The sequence below is a fragment of the Elephas maximus genome, chromosome 12 (assembly GCF_024166365.1).
Source record: "Elephas maximus indicus isolate mEleMax1 chromosome 12, mEleMax1 primary haplotype, whole genome shotgun sequence".
Lineage (NCBI taxonomy): Eukaryota > Metazoa > Chordata > Mammalia > Proboscidea > Elephantidae > Elephas > Elephas maximus.
This window is the reverse complement of record NC_064830.1, coordinates 43,239,535-43,261,210: the sequence shown is the minus strand read 5'-3', so window position 1 is coordinate 43,261,210 and position 21,676 is coordinate 43,239,535. Positions and strand designations below refer to the sequence as shown.

At 38.9% G+C, this 21,676-nt stretch overlaps 1 protein-coding gene and 1 long non-coding RNA gene across 17 annotated transcripts in view; one reads left to right on the top strand and one right to left on the bottom strand.

The window, feature by feature from the left end:
* DTNB (dystrobrevin beta) overlaps positions 1–21,676 on the top strand; it is a 422,608-nt gene that overhangs the window by 337,761 nt on the left and 63,171 nt on the right. For 14 of the 15 annotated variants that reach the window (XM_049903708.1, XM_049903702.1, XM_049903705.1 and 11 more), the window contains 2 exons: positions 5,417–5,506; positions 8,703–8,790. In XM_049903708.1, the coding sequence (XP_049759665.1) occupies positions 5,417–5,506; positions 8,703–8,790 (178 nt within the window). Of the gene's footprint in view, positions 1–5,416; positions 5,507–8,702; positions 8,795–21,676 lie in introns of all 15 variants that reach the window. The other variant, XR_007519619.1, reaches the window with a different exon arrangement.
* Positions 1–21,676, bottom strand: part of LOC126086894 (uncharacterized) — a 53,618-nt gene that overhangs the window by 12,322 nt on the left and 19,620 nt on the right. For both annotated transcript variants that reach the window (XR_007519621.1, XR_007519622.1), the window contains exon 2: positions 17,691–17,756. This is a non-coding gene — a long non-coding RNA (uncharacterized LOC126086894). The remainder of the gene's footprint in view (positions 1–17,690; positions 17,757–21,676) is intronic.

The following is a 21,676-nucleotide window of genomic DNA, read 5'->3' as shown; positions in this document are numbered from 1 at the left end:
ATTTCTGCTAGGAGACAAATGACTTCCGCAGTGCTAAATCCAGGGGTCAATTCTCAGTACTTATCTTTTTTTTTTTTATCTTACTTGATGGCAGTAGCATTTGACATAGATGTTCCCTCCTTCCTACATGAAACACTTTCTGCATTTGGCTTCTGGATATTGTGCTCTCCTGGTTTTCCTCCTACTTCTTCTCAGCCTCCTTGGCTAATTTTTCCATACCTCTTTGAACTCTTAGTGTGCCATAGAGAACACTTTTCTGTCTGCACTTACTGTGTTGCTGACCTCATCCAGACTCATAGCTTTTAGGCACTATCTGCAAACTGGTGATTTCCAAACATATTTTTCTGGCCCAGGCCTTTTCTCTGAGTTCTAACCTCCTATGTCCACCTCGTCTGCCTTCATCTGGATGTTTAACAATGTCTCATAATTAGCATGTTCTGAACTAAGTCCTCTGTCTTCCCCTACCAGACTTGTTTATCCTATAGTCGACCCCATCTCAGTTAATGGCAATTCTGTTCTCCTAGTGCTCAGTCAAAACCTGATTCCTCTATTTTTCTTATACCTGTCTAAGATATTAACAGAATTAGATCAGCTCTATCCAAGAGCACCTTCACAATCTAGCCAAGATCCTGCTATATCTCACCACTCATACTGCTACTGCCGTTTTCCTAACCACCCTTTTCTCTCATCTGGATTATTGTCATAGTCTTCCAAGTAGCTGCTGCTTTCTCTGCCCTCTGGCAGTTACTGTTCATAGACAAAATGATTCTTTTAAAATATCAATCAGATCATATTTCTCCTCTGCTCAAAACCCTCTTGACAGCTTCTCATATCAGAATAAAAAAGTCCTTATAATGGCCCCCAACATTCTATAGCAGTACTTCTCAATCTGCTTGCTGTTAAAAAAAAAAAAAAAAAAGCACTATTGTTTTCTTTTTGTAAAGTACATAAAAACGAGTTTCTAAAGAGCGAACTTTTACTTCTAGTCATGATGGAGTAACTGGTATCAGATTAGCCCTATCACCATAAACTATTAGAAAACTGGTCCCAATAAATGAAAGAACTGTTTTCAGAAATGAAACAATATATAGTGCACGACTGATCCCTGAGGGAAGGAAAACAAATGTGATGAGCCCTGAGATTGCCCAGACTTTTTGCCTGGAGGTATCTGGCAAACTCCAATCCCGGAGCCAAGCAGAGCAAGGCAATCTTGCTGAGATAAGGAGACAGAAATTGGAATTTATGGAGGCTGGAATTAGCAGGGCAAAGTACTATAGAGGAAGAAGGGATACAAAGAAAACAAACAACAACAACAACAAAAATGAAAAACCAAGCCCGTTGCTGTCGAGTAAATTCCAACTCATAGTGACCCTATAGGTCAGGGTAGAACCACCACCATAGGGCTTCTACAGAGTGGCTGGTGGATTCAAACTGCTGGCCTTTTGGTTAGCAGCCTGAGCTCTTAACCACTGTACCACCAAGGCTCCGTGCAAAGAAAGAGCTCCATAAATGTGCATAAAGGTCCCTCGAGGCCCCAAACCAGGCAAATAACAGCTGCCTTGCCAGTAACAACCACTGGAGAGCTGAAAGTGGAACAACTACCTCAACTCACACAGAATTGGAAAATGTTCAAATTTCAGCCAACCGGAGTGGAGAGGCATTGCTGAACACTTGGGGCATTCAGCAAAGACCCCAGAAAGACAACACCTTAGGGGCTGGGTGAAAATAGCCCTAGATGAAGGTTATTCTAGGTCTGTGCAAATGAAGCTTAAACACAAGGCTCAAAAAGACCAAGCTGATCTAAAGTAAATTAACCGACCACCAGTCTCTTTAGAGAAGCACAGTGAAATCCAGACACTCGACAAAATAATATCTGCAATGTCCATCATCCAATAAAAAGCTAGAAGATATAAGAAAAGCAGGAAAGTATAACTTGTAACCAGGAGAAAAACTGGTCAATAGAAACGGATCCAGAAATGACAGGATTAGTTATTAGTAGACACAGACTTAAACTGGTCATGATAAGTATTAAGAATATAAAGGAAAATTTGAGTGTAACGAGGAAATGAATGGAAGATATAAAAAAGAACCAAATGAAATATAATTAGAATTTTCTGCATACATATTCTACTTCGATAAAAAAAAATTTTTAATACAAAAAGAAACTTCTAGAGTTGAATGGGATGATACCTGAAATGAAGAATTCAATGGATATGCTTAACAGGAGAAGAAAAGCTCACTAAGCTTAAAGACATTGCAGTACAAACTATCTAAAATGAAGCACAGAGAAAAAAATGACTTGTGGGACAGTCAAGCAGTTAGACTTAACAGACCAAACCAAAACCAAACCCACTGCCATCGAGTCGAATCCAACTCATAGCAACCCTACAGGACAGAGTAGAACTGCCCCATAGAGTTTCCAAGGAGCACCTGGTGGATTCGAATTGCCGACCTTTTAGTTAGCAGCTGTAGCTCTTAACCCTATGCCATCAGGGTTTCTAATAGAAGGAGAAGAGAAAAAAGATATTTAGGAGATAGTTTTTCCAAATTTTTTAATAAATTTTTTTTGTAAATTTGGTGAAAACTTTTTTTTTTTATAAACCCACAGATACAAGAAGCTCAGCAAATTCTAAGCACAAAGAAAATCACACCAAGGCATATCATAATCAAATTGCTGAAAGCCAATGATATTGGCCTTTAATTTAAATACTTAATTTGAAAATATTAAAAATTAGAGGAGAAAAAAAAAAACCTTATTACATACAAGGGAACAAAGATAAAAGTTACCAATGACTTCTCATCAAACAAATCAAACCAGAAGAAGATAAAATGACATCTTGAATGTACAGAAGAACTTATTTGTTTTCTTTCTAAACTATACAAATTTTCTAGTTTATCCACTGAAAAGGCCTAGAAGCAGTGACCACTGAGAAACAGTGAGCACCCTAGTGCCCTGATTGTGGTCTCTAAATACTATTCTTAGTAAAAGGAACCAGGAATCCTTGGAAGAATGGTTGGTTCCAGGTCTAGGGCAGGATGTATACAACATGATCCCAGGATATCTTACTGTGCTAGGAAACAAAGAAGTTAACAAGGTCTAACGGTCATGTCAGAGCCCTGGTGGCTAAATGATACAGCAGTTAAATGATACAGCTGCCAACCAAAAGGTTGGCAGTTCAAATCCACCAGCTGTTCCTTGGCGACTCTGTGGGGCAGTTCTCTATTCTGTAAGGTTGCTATGGGTTGGAATCGACTTAATGGCAACAAGCTTGTTTTTTTTTTTTTTAATGGTCATGTCAAGAGAATACAGAAGCCTATTTACAAGGCCTCCCACAGGGTCAAGAGAATACAGAAGCCTATTTACAAGGCCTCCCACAGGGTAAAGACAGGGCAATTTAAGCATCAAAAAAATAATGTTTGCAATGGATTGAAGCATATTAAAAAATATATAAAAATCTATGAGCTCATACTGGCACTAAAAAAAGAAAACTCGGTCACCATTAGAGGTTGCTAGGGCACTAATTCATTGTTCTGAATTTTGTTCAATGAGAGGAAATATCAAACATTTGTTTTACATTTCCTAAGTGAACAGTATATTCAAGATAAATGAATAAAGGAAATTAATAAATGCATGAAATGATAAAATTGGAAAATATTTTGAAACCCGTCATGAAATGATGATTCTAGGCAAGAATCATCAGTAAATACTAAATTTACTAAATACTAAAGCCATTAGAGGAAAAGTAGATGGGGAACTTTATAATGGAGTGATGTGACCAATAACATCTGAATCCACTTAGCAATATTTACATTATATTACGCGTCTCATATTGTGATTATAAGAAGTATGCCATACTACCTACCTATGATGTATTCTTGCCTCTTCTCAAAAAAATAAAGCAACAACAACAAAATTGAATCTAATCAGACCTCTAGATCCAACCACAGGGGATAGAGAAACAAGTTAAATGATACCACAGGGAAGCAGTCAGTCAAATCCAGAATGTAGGATGTTCTACAAGATAAGTGACTTGGTTTCTTCACAGGTATGTGTTATGAAAGAAAATGGAGGAAACAGGAACTACTATAGATTAAAAACAGAAACATAGCAGTCAAATACAAACATAAAAAAAACATATTGACCAAATACAATGTGTGGACCTTGTTTTGATCTTGATTTTAACTGTAAAAGGACATTTTTGAAGATTTGAAGAAATTTGCAGATGACTGAAATATTAATAAATTTTTGTAAATTTTGTTAGGCATAATAATAGCATTGAGATTATATAAAAAAAATTTCACTGTCTGATAGATACACATACTGAAGTATTTATTCCTAGGTGAAATAATAAATCATCTAGGATTTGCTCTGGCCACCCTCTCCTGTACAAAAAACTGGGGGATGGGGAGAATCATTTAAACAAGATTGACAGAATATGGAGATTTGTTGAAGTTTGATGATGGGTAGATAAGGGGTAGTCATGAAATTACTCAAATGTGTATGTTTTAATGTTTCTGTAGTAAAAAGTGGAACCCTGATGGCACAATGGTTAAAGCCCTTTGGGTGCTAACCAAAAGGTTGGTGGTTACAACCTGCTGGCTGCTCCTCAGGAGAAAGATGTGGCAGCCTGCTTCCATAAAGATTTATAGCCTTGAAAACCCTTTGAGGTAGCTCTACTCTGTCCTGTAGGGTCGCTATGAGTCAGGAGTCGGAATCCACTCAACAGCAATGGGTTATAGTAAAAAGTTTTAAAGAAAGAAGAAGATCATCTGCTTAAAGACCTTCCATATATCTTTAAGAGAAGTCTTCACTTAGAATATATATATAGGGTAGATTTACAATTAGATATAGTTCTAACAAGTTTGGTTTGAGTACCAATTTTTTGGGAGAAAATTGAATAAGCTGTAGGCAGGTATCCTTATAGAAATGAAAATACTTAACTGGTAATATGAGATAGCTATCAAAACTCTTAAACATGGACAAAAGTTATAAAAAGCACAACATTCGGGGGCCACATAGTAAGTCCAAATAGACCTACTCTACCTCAACTTCATTTTCCACTAGGTGGCATTTCCTAAAAGATACATCATCACAGAGCCCAGAGCTTGGACAAGTCTAGTGAGCAAGGCTCCGCTGGTGACTCTTTATTGGTGTTCTTCTCAAGGGTTCTAGTGTCATTCAAAGCAGTCCCCTAAGGGGGGCTGTCTTTGTTCAAAGCAGTTGTGAGATATATTCCTGTGGACTAACCGCCGTTAATCCTGGTTCCATTATGCATTGTGATTTTTTTATTTTCTATATCATGATTTACTATTTTTTTCTATTTTTCTTTGATGGTTGCCCATTTTAATCCATGTTCATTTCTCCCCCTGTGTGTGTTTGTTTTACGCTTGCTGTCTTTGCCTCCATTGTTCCTAGGTTACAGTATAGCCAGGATGTACCCAGTCACTTGGCCGATGAGCATGCCCTGATAGCCTCCTATGTGGCCCGTCTGCAGCATTGTGCACGGTTAGTGGGAGAGGAGCAGCAGTAGACGGGGAGCCATGGGTTATCTGGGGTTGCCAGCTGGAAAAGTTCTGCATTTGGGGTTTTTCTCGAGAAGCTACCTGCTATAATTTGGCAGAGTTTAAGCACTTGCTAAAGAATTAGCTTCTAAAAGGGAAGGAACCTTGCCAAGCCTGGACACTTACCTAAACACAGGCAGAATTTCTCCTTTAAGTTGAGGTCACTTTCTTCAGATTACACTTAAAGGGTATGTAAACCTCTGAGAGATCTGAAATCCCAAAGACATAACATTCACAGAGGTGTTTGATGCAACCTCTTATTGTTCATTCTTGCCTAAATAGTGAAATTTTTCTGTTGCTATTCAAAGTTTAATGCTGATCAACCCACAGATATCTCACTTTGTCTAACCTGAAGGCTTTGATACTACTCCCCTGTTACATCTGTACCATCCGTCGTCTGTTCCCAGAAATCTGTCACTGTTGATTATTTAAACCAATGATTTTCAACAGTGTTGAATCAGTATCACTGGTGGAACTTTTTCTAAACTATATATGAACCAGAAAACTAAACCCTTTGCCGTCAAGTCGATTCCAACTTATAGGGACCCTATAGGACAGAGTAAAACTGCCCCATAGGGTTTCCAAGGAGCAGCTGGTAGATTTGAACTGCCAACCTTTTGGTTGGCAGCCGAAATCTTAACCACTGTGCCACCAGGGCTTCAAACTATACATCCCACCTAATATTAAAATAATTATATATATTATAATAGCCTCACATACCTATATCCCTGAAAACCACTGAAGTATTGACTCACTGTTAATATGGGAATATGACTGATTCCTCAATGGTTTGGGATGGAAAAATATTTGATATACCAAAGCTAGTCCCTTAAAAGAATTAATACCAAACAAAATGCTGTTCCATTCAGGCAGACCCAAAGCCACTTGTCCCCTACATACCCACACCCACCACATTCTTCAAGAATGATAAAATTTTAATAATCTAAAGCCATCTGACTTCTCTACATAGCACCAAAGTACAGTCGTGTTGTCAAACAACTTGTAAAACTCTGCTTTGAGAACCCTAATTCTTAGACAGAAAACCATAATTAATAAACTAAATACTTAACAGAGGCTGGAGCCTGAAATTTTTTTCTTAATTTTACCCAGAGGATGCCAGGGGTCCTTGGGGAAGGCCCTTTGACATCACTCCTATTTCCCATGGTAACAGAAAAATAAATTAATAACTAATGGGAAAAAGCATATGTGAAAAGGGCTATATTTAGTATTATACTTCATACTGGAGGGTTCTTCCTATCTCCCACATATGTTTGATAGGCTTGTCTTTGGGAGGGGAAGAAGGGCCGTGCTATCACAGAGACTATCTCTAAATCCAACAGATGGCTCTGACCCAGCCTCTTGGTCTCTCGGAATAGAGTAGTTTCACCTCTGGCAGGGCATATTACCTACATTTGGTAAGGGCAGTTGTCCAGGGTGATTAAAATCTTCCATGGTAAAAATAGCACAGTGTTGGCTAGAGACCTGCAACCTGGTACTTGCAGCCGAAGAAGGTTTGTGGTAGGTTCAGCCAAGGTCTTCAAATCTCATGGAAACTGGGAAATCTTAAGGACTAGGCTCCCTGCACAAGAACTGGTGGCTAGCAGCCCTGGGAGAACACAAGCATCGGTGAGTACTGCATCTCTTCTTCATTTATGGAGTCTGAGGAACTGAGCTTCATACTTCCTGTAAGCATCAGAATTTCCTGGCAGACTAATTCTGAAAATGAAAGCTCAAGCAGAAGAATAAAGAACTTTTCTAGTTTCCCTTAAATAATTTTCATTGACCTTATCTCATCAACATAAGGTTCTAGTTTCTGTCTAGAAAGCTTAGCCAATTAAAATGGGGTAAATAGATTAACCCTTCCAAGGAGATGGAATTCAGCAGAGAAAAAGAAGTTCTTTTGTATACCTGGCCAAATAACAAAAGTCATCCACTTTTAAGACACACTTCTTAGCCTGCCGATCCCCCCTCCATAATATTATCCACTTGTATTGTTAAATGTTGGGCATTATTTTTGTTTCCATACATAGCTGCATTTTGTTGTTGTTTTTAGAAGAATAGTTTTCTTATTTCAGATAAACACCCTTAAGGCACAAATATTATATAGTTCAGCCTTGACCTTGGGGCCTTGACCCTAAGGTATTAAAGTCAGTTGGTGGTAGCATGTTCTAATTACCAAGATCATCTTTTAAGAGGACAATTATACATGCCAGAGACTGGTATTTGCACATCTAAAATTAAAAAATGTTGACAAATCATAGGCAGAACACTTAACGTACATTTAAAAAAAAAAAAAAAACCCAACCCAGAGGAAAAGACCAAGTTAAGCCTAAAGATGTAGCCACATAGATAGAAACACTGAGAAAATAAAATCTAGGAAAAAAACAGACATTTCTGTACATAAAAAGGTCAGAGAGTTCTTTATTGATTTAACCTTGCCCTTCTCAGATTCTCCCCCATTAATTATGGCAAGATTTAGTGAATGATAAACTCAGGTCTTTAAATTTTTATATATCACTTTGTTATACTGCTAAATTCCAACCAAGAGTTTTTGAGTGCTGGTACTCTTGTTAAAAAGTAATAGAGTAATCTAATTCAGTCTAAGATGGGGCTGTAGTCGTGGAACGAGCACTGTCAAAGAAACATCGAAAGAGAATTTTGATACCATGGAATCTTCTCCAATTTTACGTTATGTTAAGCCTGCCCTGGCGAGGGTTCTTCACTTTTGCTCAGCTAATGTTAAGTGCGTTTTTCCTCACTTGTCTATTTTTCATGGTGCTTTAGTTTTCTCTTGGTCTTTTTGAATTTAGACCTAGGTCCAAAAGTCATGAATTTTTCAGAACATTTGGTTAGAAATTCCTGTCCCAGACTTTCTGAGTATCCTGTCTTTCCTCAGCCCTTACATTCAAAAAGAAAGGCCCCACTGCTGGCGTAGGAGTAGTAAGGATGGATGGCTGAAGAAGAATGACACGTTGGCCTTATCTCTCTCTAGCCCCCCTCACCACTAGTATCTACAACCAAACCTCCATTTCTTTTGTTCCCATTCTTTTTAAAAAAGTCTTTTCATTCACCTATTCCAAGAGTGCAACAAGAGTTGGGTTGTTTAATAGATGCCTGTTGGATTTTTATCTCCTTGGCAGTGTCCTGGATAGCCCTAGCCGACTGGATGAGGAACACCGGCTTATTGCTCGCTACGCTGCCCGGCTGGCCGCAGAGGCAGGAAATGTGGTGAGTAAGTAGAGCATCTTAAATTAGCATTACTTTAACATCCAAATGGTGGAGCAAAGACAAACTTGAAACTCAGGAGAGTGGATACCTCTGGAAGGGAAGGAGGAGAGTAGGTTTAGGGAGGTGATTGCAGGGGCCTTTAATTTTATCTGTAATGTTCTATGTCTTTAAAAAAAAAAAAAAAAGAATCCAGAAGAGAAAATCAGCAAAGCCAGAACTTGGTCCTTTGGGAAATCAGTAAAATTCACATATCCCAAGTAAGCCCGATCAAGTAAAAAGAGCAAAAACACAAATTGCCAATATCAGGCATGAAGAAGGGGACATCTTTACAGATTCTAGACATTTTAAGGATGATAACAGAATTTATGAAAAACTTGGTCCTGTAAATTTGATGACTTAGATGAAATAGACAAAGTTTTTGGGAAAAATACAAATTACCAAAACTAACACAATAATAAATAGAAAATCTAAATGTCGTATATCTGTTGTAAAAATTAAATTCATAAGTAACTTCTCACAAAGAAAATTCCAAACCCAGACGGCTTAACTGGTAAATATTGTCAAATACTGAAGGAAGAAATGATATAAATGCTAAACGAACTCTCTCAGAAAATAGAGGAAGAAGGAACATTTTCCAACTCATTTTATAAGGCATCTATGACCCAATACCAAAACCAGGCAAGGGCATTACAAGAAAAGAAAATTACTGGCCAATATCTTTCATGAACATAGATCCTTAATAAAATATTAGCAAATTGAATCTAAATTGAATCTAGCAACACGTAAAAAAGGAAAATACTCCACAATCAAGTGAGGCTATCCTAGGAATTCGAAGTTATTTAGTATGTAAAAACCAACCATTGTGATTCACCATATTAACAGATTAAAGGAGAAATTTATAGCATAAGTTCAGCAGATGAAGGAAAAGCATTTGACAAAATACACGACCAATTTATGATTAAAAATTCTGAACATACTAGGAGTAGAAGGAAACACCTTCAATCTGATTTAGAAAAACAAGCAAATAAAAAAACCTACAGCTATTATCACTTTAAGGTAAAATTAAAAAAAAAATCAGAGAATAACCTACAATAACCAAAATGATCTTGAAAAAGAACAAAGTTCATGGCAGTTCTGTTCATAATAGCGAAAAACTAGAAACAGCCCAGATATTTATCAACATGAAAATAGATAAATAAAATGTGGTATATTCGTACAATGGAATACTGCTCAGCACAAGAAGAATGAACCACTGATGCATGCGATAACGTGGATGAATCTCAAAAATATTATGATGAGTGAAAGAAGACAGGCGCAAAAAGTACGTACTGCTTGATTCCCTTTATATGAAATTCTAGAATAGACAAAACTAATTGAGGGTAATATAAATTAGATTGACGTTGTTTCTGAGGGTGGGGATATTGAAAGGAGATGAGGAAACTTTCCGGATTGATGGAGATGTTCTGCATCTTAACAGGTGTGTGGGTGACATGCATTTGTCAAAATTGATCAAATGGTACAGTTAAGATCTTAGCATTTCACTGTATGTAAATTGTAGCTCAATTAAAAGAAAAAGGAACCAAGAATGGTAAAAATGTAAGAGTTGATTGAAATAGGAAGTGGCTACTCACCATGTGTTTCCTGTAGTTTGTAAATATACTCATGCATCGCTTAACGACCACGATACATTCTGTGAAATAGGACATTATGTGATTTGGACATTGTGTGAACTCCATATTGTAAACAGGCAGTCCCTGGATTACAAACGAGTCCCATTCCTAAGTCTGTCTTTAAGTTCCAAGAGAAGTTGGAACAGTCAGGTATAGTTGATATCTAACGTCAGTTAGTCAAATGTTTGTCTTAGTATATAGTATATACTGTACCTTTCTATGCGTAAAAAATATTAAAGAAACACTTCCAGATACACTAAAACATCTTTAACATAATAGTACAGTAATAATAGTAACATTTTGATGCATGTCACAAAGTAGGGCCCATTTATTTTTATGAACCATTGTATGTACTTCAAATTTTTAATATAATAGGCTTTACGGGGTTGTTTTATAACTATGAGTTGTACGAAAGTCGAGTGTTCATAACTCGGGGACCATGGACGCATTTGTGGTCGGACATTGCCCAAAAGGACATTATGCGGCACATGACTGTAATTCATAATAAAATATTTCCTCTTTTCCTTCTCCGTTTTCAGCTCTTAACCTTTTTTGAGGAGATACATGCATGTTCTTATTCATCCTCCTCCCTCCACACACACACACACAGGTTGGACACTACAGTGGACAAAAGATTCCTTCCCTCATGGAACTAACACTCTAGCTGGAGAGACAAGCATTTAACAAATAATCACACTATTAAACATGTAATTACAAATTATGATAAGTATAAAAAACATATAGTGGAAGAAAAATGCAGAGAGCTACAAGAGTGTATAGGAGCCTGGTGGCGTAGTGGTTAAGAGCTCAGGCTGCTAACCAAAAGGTCAGCAGTTCGAATCCACCAGTTGCTCCTTGGAAACCCTATGGGGCAGTTCTGCTGTGTCCTATAGGGTCGCTATGACTCGTCAGCAACAGGTTATGAGAGTGTATAACAGATGCCTGATTTTTTTCTGACAAATAAGGGATGTTACTTCATTGGGCAAATCTGCTGCAAAAGACCTCTTTAAAATGTTAAAAAAAAAAAAAAAGACGTCACCTTGAGGACTAAGATGTGCCTGACTCAACCCATGATATTTTCAGTCGCCTCATATGCATGCGAAAGCTGGACAATGAATAAGGAAGATTGAAGGAGAATTGATGCCTTTGAGTTACGGTGTTGGTGAAGAATATTGAATATACCATGGACTGCCAGAAGAAAGAACAAATCTGTCTTGGAGGAAGTACAGCCAGAATGCTCCTTACAAGCGAGGATGGCAAGACTTTGTCTCACATGCCTTGGGCATGTTATCAGGAGGGACAGTCCTTGGAGAAGGACATCATGCTTGGTAAAGTAGAGGGTCAGTGAAAAAGAGAAAACCCTTAACAAGATGGATTGATACAGTGGCTGCAACAGTGGGCTCAAACATAGCAACAATTGTGAAGATAGCACAGGACTGGGCAGTGTTTCATTCTGTTCTACACAGGGTGGCTATGAGTCAGAACTAACTCAATGGCACCTAAGAAGAACAAAAAGGGATGTTAACTTATTCTCTGTCTTAGTCACCTAGTGCTTCCATAACAGAAATACCAGAAGTGGATAGCGTTAACAAAGAGAAATTTATTTTCTCACAGTCTAGTAGATTACAAGTCCAAATTCAGGCCATCGGCTCCAGGGGAAGGCTTTCTCTTTCTGTCAGCTCTGGAGGAAGGTCCTTGTCTTTAGCCTTCCACTGGTCAAGGAGCTTCTCATGCACAGGGACCCCGTGTCCAAAGGACGTGCAGTGTTCCCGGTGCTGCTTTCTTGGTGGTATGAGGTCCCCAACTCTCTGCTTGCTTCCCTTTCCTTTTATCTCTGGAGAGATAAAAGGTAGTGCAGGCCATACCCCCCCGGAAAATGGAAAACTCCCTGTACCTTGGGTCAGGGAGGTGACCTGAGTAAGGGCAGTGTTACAACCCCACCCTAATCCTCTCAACATAAAATTACAATCACAAAATGGAGGACAACCACACATGGCCTAACCAAGTTGATACATTCATTTTTGGGGGCACATAATTCAATCCATGACACTCCTTTAGAAGTACTACTTGAGTTGAGATCTGAAATTAAATAGAAGAGACTTCTATTTCCTAGGAACTGAAAATCAAAGCAGCCCAAGAGCTACTCTGCATGGGTTTTAATTGTCATGAGGTGCAAGGAGTAAAACTTTGGGCATGTACAAAGTGCAGAATTGGAAATACGACTCTCATTAATCTAGGCCTCTCAAAGTGTTACACCCTTGGTGAAGGTGTGGTGTAGAAGAAGACCATCTTCCAGCACAGAGACAAGACAAAGAAGCTTATGGATCTTCTGTTGGAGCAGTGTTGGAGGGGTTGGGGGGCGGGAAGAAGAGGCCTCCCATGGGAATTCATAACCTCAGGCCTTCCCAACTTGAGTTTGGTGTATTTCTACTACTTCATAGTCTGAGAAACACCAAAGTGAAAATTTAACATAAAATTAATCCCCAGGCATAAACCCCTTGCCATCGAGTCAATTCCGACTCATAGTGACCCTATAGGACAGGGTAGAACTGCCCCATAGTGTTTCCAAGGCCATAATCTTTGCAAAAGCAGCTGCCACATCTTTCTCTCAAGGAGCAGCTGATGTACTCATACCTCCAACCTTTTAGTTAGCACCTGAGTGCTTTAACTATTGCGCCACCAGGGCTCCTTTCAAGACATCTAAAAACCCTGAAGAACACACTGCCATTGAGTTGATTCCAACTCATAGAGACCCCATAGTGTTTCCACGGCTGTAAATCCCTATGGAAGCAAACTGCCACATCTTTCTTCCACAGAGCCGCTGGTGATTTTGAACTGCTGACCTGTATGACCTATATGACAGAGTAGAACTGCCCGATAGGCTTCTCAAAGCTGTAATCTTTACGGAAGCAGACAGCCACATCTTTCTTCTACGGAGCTGCTGGTGGGTTCAAATTGCCGACCTTTTGGTTAGCAGCCAAGTGCTTAACCACTGCACCACCAGGGCTCCTTCTCTATCTCTGGAGAAGTTATACTGGATTAGGGCCCACCTTACTCAAGATGAACTCATACTTCCTTAACTCATATAAATGCAAAGACAATGTTTCCAAATAAGACCACATTCACAGGTACGGGGTTAGGACTTGAACGTACCTTTTGGGGGACACGATTCAACCTATAACACACAGTATATTAATTTTAGAAACATGTACCAATTTATGTCTCCTTGTTCGTAAGGAAATAGAGTCGTGGAATCTGCAAATGGACAATATTGTTTCTCAAAAAAAAAAAAAAAAAAGTAACATATCCCTTTGAGTTTATTTAGATTTCAGAATCTTTTCTTTGAGAATTTAATATTAGGACACACCGTGACCAGCATTACACCTCTAAAGTTTAGTGGAATGAAACAGAATAGAACAAAAAGAAGTCAGGGAAAAAAAAAAAGAGAGAGAGAAAAGTGTGGTTTAATTAGTTAAAATAAACCTTATAAAAAACCAAACCAAACCCACTGCCGTCGAGTTGGTTCAAACTCATAGTGGCCCCATAGGGTTTCCAAGGCTGTAATGCTTACAGAAGCAGAGTGCCACATCTTTCTTCCGCAGAGTGGCTGGTGGGTTCAAACTGCCAAACTTCAGTTAGCTGAGCGCTTTAACGACTGTGCCACCTGGGATCCTTATAGTTAAACCTTATACATACCTTCAGTCAGCCACAACTGTTCAAAGTATTTCAGAAATTAAAGTTTCTAAGTGAAATAATTTAGAGTTGCTTAGGTGAACAGGGTTATGATTGAATTTTTAAAATTAAATATATTCAATGTCATTATGTTGTCTCGTTGACTTTACATATAGTTTTTAAATATCCTAAGTAAAAGCTGCAAAGCTCTTTGACCCTGAAAAACATCTCTGTATTCCTTCACTGCAAACAAGATAAGTCTGTTTAAACCAGATGGCTTCTGATGGCAATTCTCTAGTTCTTGTGAAAATAATTGTTGGGATGGCCTTTAGATTGAACACTGATACGGATAAGGTCTCTTTCATCTTCACTGTATTTTCCAAAGTGTAGTTACCTTATAAATATTGAACCTCTCAGGAAGTATTCTTCTTGACTGGATTTCTGTTCAACAGAGGAGCCTCCTGATCCTTTAATCTTTCCCTGATACAAGTGCTTTGCATAAAGTGGGCGTAGCACTCAAAAGAATTCATTTATAGCCTGCCAGATAGGCTTTGTATTGATTTTTTCGAAAACCCTCCTCCACAAAGAAAGGCTCTTAAATCATTTTAGCAGCCAGCACCGCACCCTCTAGAATGCTCCAGCAACAGAGCCGGCCTTCTCCCTAGATGACAAGTGTGGCCGCTGAAGCTCCCTCAGGCTGACCCTTGAATAAAGAAATTTTAGTTTGCTTCGATGAGCCTTTATTATCCAGGACAGCTCATTTCTTTCCCTAAACTAAGTTTCTTTCTTTCTTTCTTTTTTTTTAATTTAACTGCCGTGTAACTACGATGTGTGGGAAACAGCAGCAATACTAGTAAGTTATATTAAAGTTTCACTACAAAGATCACCAGCATTGGATATAAGCAGGTGTTTTACATTTCAGTAATTTTTTTTTCTTTAAAACATAATTAAAAACTCAGTATGGAAAAGTTGGAAGAAAGGTGAACAGAAGGGGAAACCATCCCCTGTTGTCATACTCCCTAATATTTAAACATTTTTGAGAAGCTTTTTTTCAGATATCCCAGCCCCAGCCTTCACAGCCCATCATCTTGTCAGCCTGCTCCAGGCATGCACCATTCCAGAAATATCCCTATGGCTTCTTAGAACTAAAGATGTAACAGGATCCATGTGGTGTTTTGCACACATTATAATCATGTATGAAGCGTTAAAATAAATACAGATCCTTGGCTTTGCCTCAGACCTACTGAACCAGAATCTCTGGGTTTGGAGCCCATTAATCTTTAGTTTAAAAAACAAAACACAACGCCCAGATCTTCTGGTTTGCACCTAGCTTGAGAACCACTGCCCTAAACAACCATGGTGGGTTTTGAGAGAGACAGAGACAAGGCTAACAATCCACAGCCCACCCCCCCCAGTAAGAGACTAAGTGAAGCAGAGATCATGGGTAGACTGCCCCGAGGCTACAAAAAAGTCTAATTGACTTTTGGGCACATCTTTTTGGGACTCATCCTGCCAAGTTCATATAGATGGGAAGCCCCAGTCTCTCTTTCGGAGGATCCAGATATGGATACTGTTAGATTAAAATCTGCTGACTGTATCAGCTTTCCTTGATTTTATAGTGTTTGCCCAGTTTGACTCAGAGAAGTCTTGTTTCTTGCCCTATATTTCTCAGATACATCTTCATCGCATTAAAGATGATGGAGCTCTGTGAGGCTACCCAGCCTAAGGGGATGCTGTTGTTACAGAGGAGGTTTCAGACACCTTGTCCTTCCTAGGATTAAAGGAAAACTCACCTCCAGATCCCCACTCTTCAGAGTCTTCTTTCTCAAATGTTAAAGCTTTAACTCTTATAACTGGTCCTCAGGTCCCTAACTTTTTCTGCCTTTCTTTGCTCTGACCTTAAGGTATCCATCCACTCAACTAACAATTGTACTTATTACGAGGTACTTGATCAGTGTGTAACTTTTAAGTGATCTTTCACCTCGTTTTCCTAAACTCGTCCAGCTCACACTTCTGTGGAGCTTTTTCCTCCATAAGTTACCCTGCCTGGTAACTGCTTTGACCTCATCATAGAATTAGACATAATAGCTACCATGTTTGAGAGCCTTCTGCTTCTGTAACCATGTGCCAAGAGCTTTAGGAACATTACCCCTGGTCCTCTCAGCAGCTCTGCAAAACAGGGATCGTTCCTAGTGTGATTTTACAAATGAGGAAATGAGGCACAGAAAGGTTAGGTCACCTTGCCTCAGGTCCCCCAACTAGACTTGAGATTCAAATACAAGGTTATATGAGTGTGGTATCGTTTTAAGTATTCCTCCAAGACCGCTTTCGATATTTATAGTCAGATATAAATAACCAATGTTTTGGACCTAAGCATAGCCAATGTTTTTGATATTTTTTGTTAAATAAGTTGTTTTTTCTTAAATGTACAGGGGATGTTCTATGATGCCCCAGTTTTGTCTGTGTCTCAGCAAGGTAAAGGCTGCTGAGAACTGCTTAGAGCAGTTCTTCAAACCTTGGCTGCTCACTGAAATCACCTGAGGGGTTAAGAATTACCACTTTCTGAGCCCACTTCTAGTGATTGATACAATTGTTCTTGGATACAGCTGGGATTTCAAAATCTCTCCAGGCAATTGTCATGTGTGGCTAAGGTTAATAACCACTGGCTTAGAGCAGTGTTTCTGAACTGGGAATATACCAGAATCCCCCAGAATGTTTTCATTAAACATGACCCTTAGCTGAAAAGTGTTATTTATTTTTTTTTTTTTTAAAAGGGCACAAGAAAGTAGACCTCAAGCCAATAATTTTTAATTCCTCTGTTAGCCAACCAGGTTCCTCTCCCTAATCTGTCCCTTAGCAAAGCACCTTTACTTTTTCAGGCCACATTTTTTCCCTCATTTGGCCCCTCATTAGCTCACCTTGAACTAGAAAAGGCCAAAAGTTGTTGAGACTTTAGTTAAGCTTTCCAAATAAAAGATAAATCTCTGGGTTTATTTAAAGGTTCTAAGGTCTGAACCCTGAAGTTTCCTTGATTTCTGAAACCTGGATGTGGTCTGAAATAGACTGAAAAAAAAAATCTGTTTAGGGAAAAATTGGCAAGGCGCATGTCCTAGTTACCTATTGCTACTATAACACAAATACCGCAAGCGGGTGGCTTCAAAGAACAGAAATTAATTCTCTCATGGTTCAGGAGGCTAGATGTCCAAATTCAGGGCACTGGTTATGGGGGAAGGTTCTCTCTCTGTCAGCTCTCGGGGAGATACTTGCCTCTTTCAGCTTCTGCAGCCTCTGTGTTCCTCAGTTCCTTGGCAGTCTACATGTGGCATCTGTAGTCTCTGTGTTCCTCAGCTCCTTGGCAGTCTTCATGTGGCGTCTTTCTTCCCCCGCCCCCCCAGTTTGTGCTTGCTTCTGTGTCTAACCTGCTCTTCTTAACAACTCAGAAGTGATTAGGTTTAGGACATACCCTACACTAGTATGGTTCCCAAATGGGATTACATCTACAGGGATAGGGGTTAGGATTCCAACACATATTTTGGGGGGACACAATTCATTCCTTACCATTCCAGCCTTGGCTCTTCAAAATTCATATCCTTCTACCCTATCACAGTGCATGTCAGCATCTTCCTAAAACAAACAAACCCATTGCCATTAAATCAATTCTGACTCATGGCGGCCCCATGTATTACCAAGTAGAACTGTGTTGCGTAGAGTTTTCTTGGCTGTAATCTTTACAGAGGCAGATCACCAGGCCTTTTTTCCAAGTTGCCCCTGGGTGGGTTCGAACCCCCAACCTTTAGGTTTGTAGCCAAGAGCAAATCATTTGTACCACCCAGAGACCTATCCTAACTTTCTAGGAAACCTTATTTTACCATTTTCACAGTATAGTAATATCTTTAAGTGTCTTTAAAGAAAAAAACATTCCTGGTTCTTCCTTAGGATTCATGATTCTCTGGTTAAAAGCAAGCCTGGTTTTAAATTCGATTGAGGCTTGCAACTTTTCAGCTTTGTAAAAGTGTTGTTAAGCCCTTAATAAGTTTTTTGTTTGTGTGTTACCTCAGAGGTGATCAAGAAAGTTCTTGAAAGAGCAAATTGAACTTAATGACATGAAACCAACGTGAAGGAACTCATCTTACTCCAGACTTCCCCATTCTCCACTCCCCTAACATATAACATTAAGTTACTAATTTCCACATTAGTCACCAGAAAAAAATTATTTATCACATGGTATTGCTTCATTAAGACTGTTAGCATAATTTTACCAAGTAGGTTATATAACAGTGATGAACCCACTGATACAGAAGAATATTCGGAATTTGACATGGGAAAAATGCAATGAGTAAAGTATGTGTTTTTTATGGTGGTGCAGTGGTTAAGAGCTACAGCTGCAAACCAAAAAGTTGGCAGTTCAAATCCACCAGCCATTCCTTGGAAACCCATTCGGGCAGTTCTACTCACTCCTGTAGGGTCACTATGAGTCAAAATCAACTCGATGGCAGTGGGTTTGGTTAAAGAAAATTGAAAGAATTAAAGCCATACAAGGGTCTGGAAGCAAATAAATTATCTAGATGATACCCATGAGTAATACTACTTTTGCCACTCGCCACTTCCAGATTGTAGGGTAACCCATGAGTCCATCCTTAGAATTACTCTGAGCTCCTTGGAAGTGGTTTCAACTGAATTTTGCAGTGAACCTAGTTTAATACAGAGTTGCCTTAGAATGCTCACTGAAAGTTTAGGCAGGCTCTGATCCCCACAGGAAATGTTTAGAGAATAGGGCTGGTCACACATGGTGGTTTCATTTTAGGATGAGAGGATAATCGATGACTTGAAGCTTTGTAGGTCCCATTCCACATGAACCAGGAACTTTTCAGGATTCAAGAATCCGTTCACTTGCCTTTAGGTCTTCTAGACTGGAGGGTAGAGAGGGGAGAGGCAGGCCCTAGTTGAATGACTGAGTACTGCAGTAGAAGCCTTCTTATCTAAACCAGAAGTTGGTCAGCTAGAAGGTATATAAAAGTATTAGATTAAATTTTTATTTTGAGTTATAATAATAACCAGCACTTAAAGAGCATTATGCTGCCACCTGCATTGTATCATTAAGCCCTCTCTACAACTCTTTCAGTAAATATTCCCGTTTTACACGCAAGAAAATGGACATAGAGTAAAATAAAATAACTCCAAAGACCTATGGCCAATAAGTAGCAAAGCTAGGATCTCAACCAGCCTCCTTACTGCCATTCTTATTCCCATAAATTCTCCATTTAGTAGCCAAAGCAGTATTGGCTTTTTGTTTTCTTAATAAACTTTTTATTTTAGAATAGTTGTACATTTACAGAAAATTGTAACGATAGCACAGAGTTCCCATATAGATGGCACTGGCACCCAGCTTCCCTGGTAATTAACATCTTCCATTAGTATGGTACATTTGTTATATGTAGTGAATATTGATACATTATTATTAACTAAAATCTACATTCACATTTCCTTAGTTTTCAGCTTATATCCTTTTTTGTTCTAGGACCCCATCTAAGATCCCATGTTACATTTAGTCATCACGTCTTCTTAGGCTCCTTTGACTGTGACAGTTTCTCAGACTTTCCTTGTTTTTCATGATCTTGACAGTTTTGAGGAGTACTGGTCAGGTATTTGTGGAATGTCCTTCAATTGGGATTTGTCTGATGTTTTTCTCATGATTATACTGAGGTTATGAGTTTTGGGGAGGACAACCATAGAGATAAGTTGTCATTTTATTGCATTGTATCAAGAGAATATATTATCAACATGATTTATCACTATTGATGTTGACCCTGCTCACCTGGCTAAGGTGGTGTTGTCAGGCTTCTCTACCTTAAAATTGCTTCTTCCCCTTCACACTGGACCCTTTGGAAGAAAGTCACAATGTACTTAAGGAATTGGGAGTTACGCACTACCTCTTGAGAGTGGAATATATCTACATACTTTATTTGGAGTTCTTCTGCACAGGAGATTTGACTATTCTCCATTTAAAAAAAAAATGGAATTTTTTTTTCATTTACATATTTATTTATTTGTTTATACCAGTAGAGAGCAGTGTTTTTAAAACACAAAATGAAGTTCCATATTCCCTGTTCAAAATTCTACTGTGGCTTCATTACCAGACTCCGAATAAAATGGAAACTCTTCGTGGCTAACAGGCTTCCCCTCCAAGTTCATCTCCCGCCATCCCCTCACTCCACTCCAGCAATATTGACCTGAACACACCAAGCCGGAGCAACCACAGGGCCTTTGCACGTGCCCTTCTTTCTGCCTGGTATCCTCTTCCCTCAGACCTTCATAGGGTTCACTTCCTCTCTTCGTTGAGTCTCTGCTCCAAGGTTCTCTCCTGAGAGCCCTTCCATAACCACCTCATTTAAGAGAGTCCTCTATACCAACTCATTCTACTGCCTTACTCTGTATTTTTTGTAGCATTTATTGCTACTGATGTTATGTATTTATCTGTATTGTGAACTCCATGAAGACAGGACGGTGTCTTATTTACTTATGTATCCCAAGCCTTAGAACAGTTCCTGGTACATAGTAGGAGCTCAGGAAACATTTGTTGACTAAATGAATGAGTTAGTTACTTGCTTATTGTTGAAATTGATAGCAGTTAATTAAACTAGATCTTTTCTGGCCAAAGTCTTCTGTGTTTTTCTGCCTTTGTTCCTTCAGTGTCCTGGAGGGATTTTAGTAAGGGAAAACTGTTGTTTGGTTTGCTTTTTTTTTTTTTTCTTTTAAGCAGCACTGTGGTATTTATGAGTCTGAATCGAGTTGATGGCAATGGGTTAATGGGTAATGATGTTTAAGATAGTTTAAGGCATAAATAAAACCTTAGTTTCTCTGTTATCTACTGCACACTTGACTATGTTTAAAATTTGGTTCCAAGTTTGGTTGGGTGAAATAAGCCACCATTGGACACTTACCACTGGGGAGTTCTCCTTATTATTTTCAGGTGCGGGAACACAGCCTTGCTAGGGGTGCAAGTTGCTCCGGGGGAAACTGCTGCCTCAGGTTTAAAAATGAGAAGATTCCTTAGAAATTTCAGGGAAACTTTATCACAGGTAACCCAGTTACCACAGGGTTTTTGTTTCTTTGTTGTCCTGTGAAACAGATTTCTTTTAAAGCCCACTTCCTCGTCTACAATGTTTCCCTTTTTCCTTTCTAAAAAGGAGCCATTAGTTTTCTCCAGCTTTCAGGAATTGGAAACCTTTTATTCATAGGCAAGTTCAGCCTCAAGCAAGGCATTTTTCTGAGGCTTAGCTGAGGCTGTCAAAAGCCTCTGAATACAATATAGAAAATTTACTCAACTGGCTGTTGGTCCACTCTTCTCTAGAGGAAGAAAAATCATCTTTTTTTTTTTTTTTTAAAGAAAGATATTTGGTAATTTGGTAAAAAGCCGTCAACCCAGATTTGTTATGCTTCTTTGCCCCTTTATATTTAGGAAATGCCCCGTGAAAAGAATTACTGCATCTTCAAGCTCTAGACAGGAAGCAAGGTTTCTGCTCCATTTTAGATCGTATTTTGAG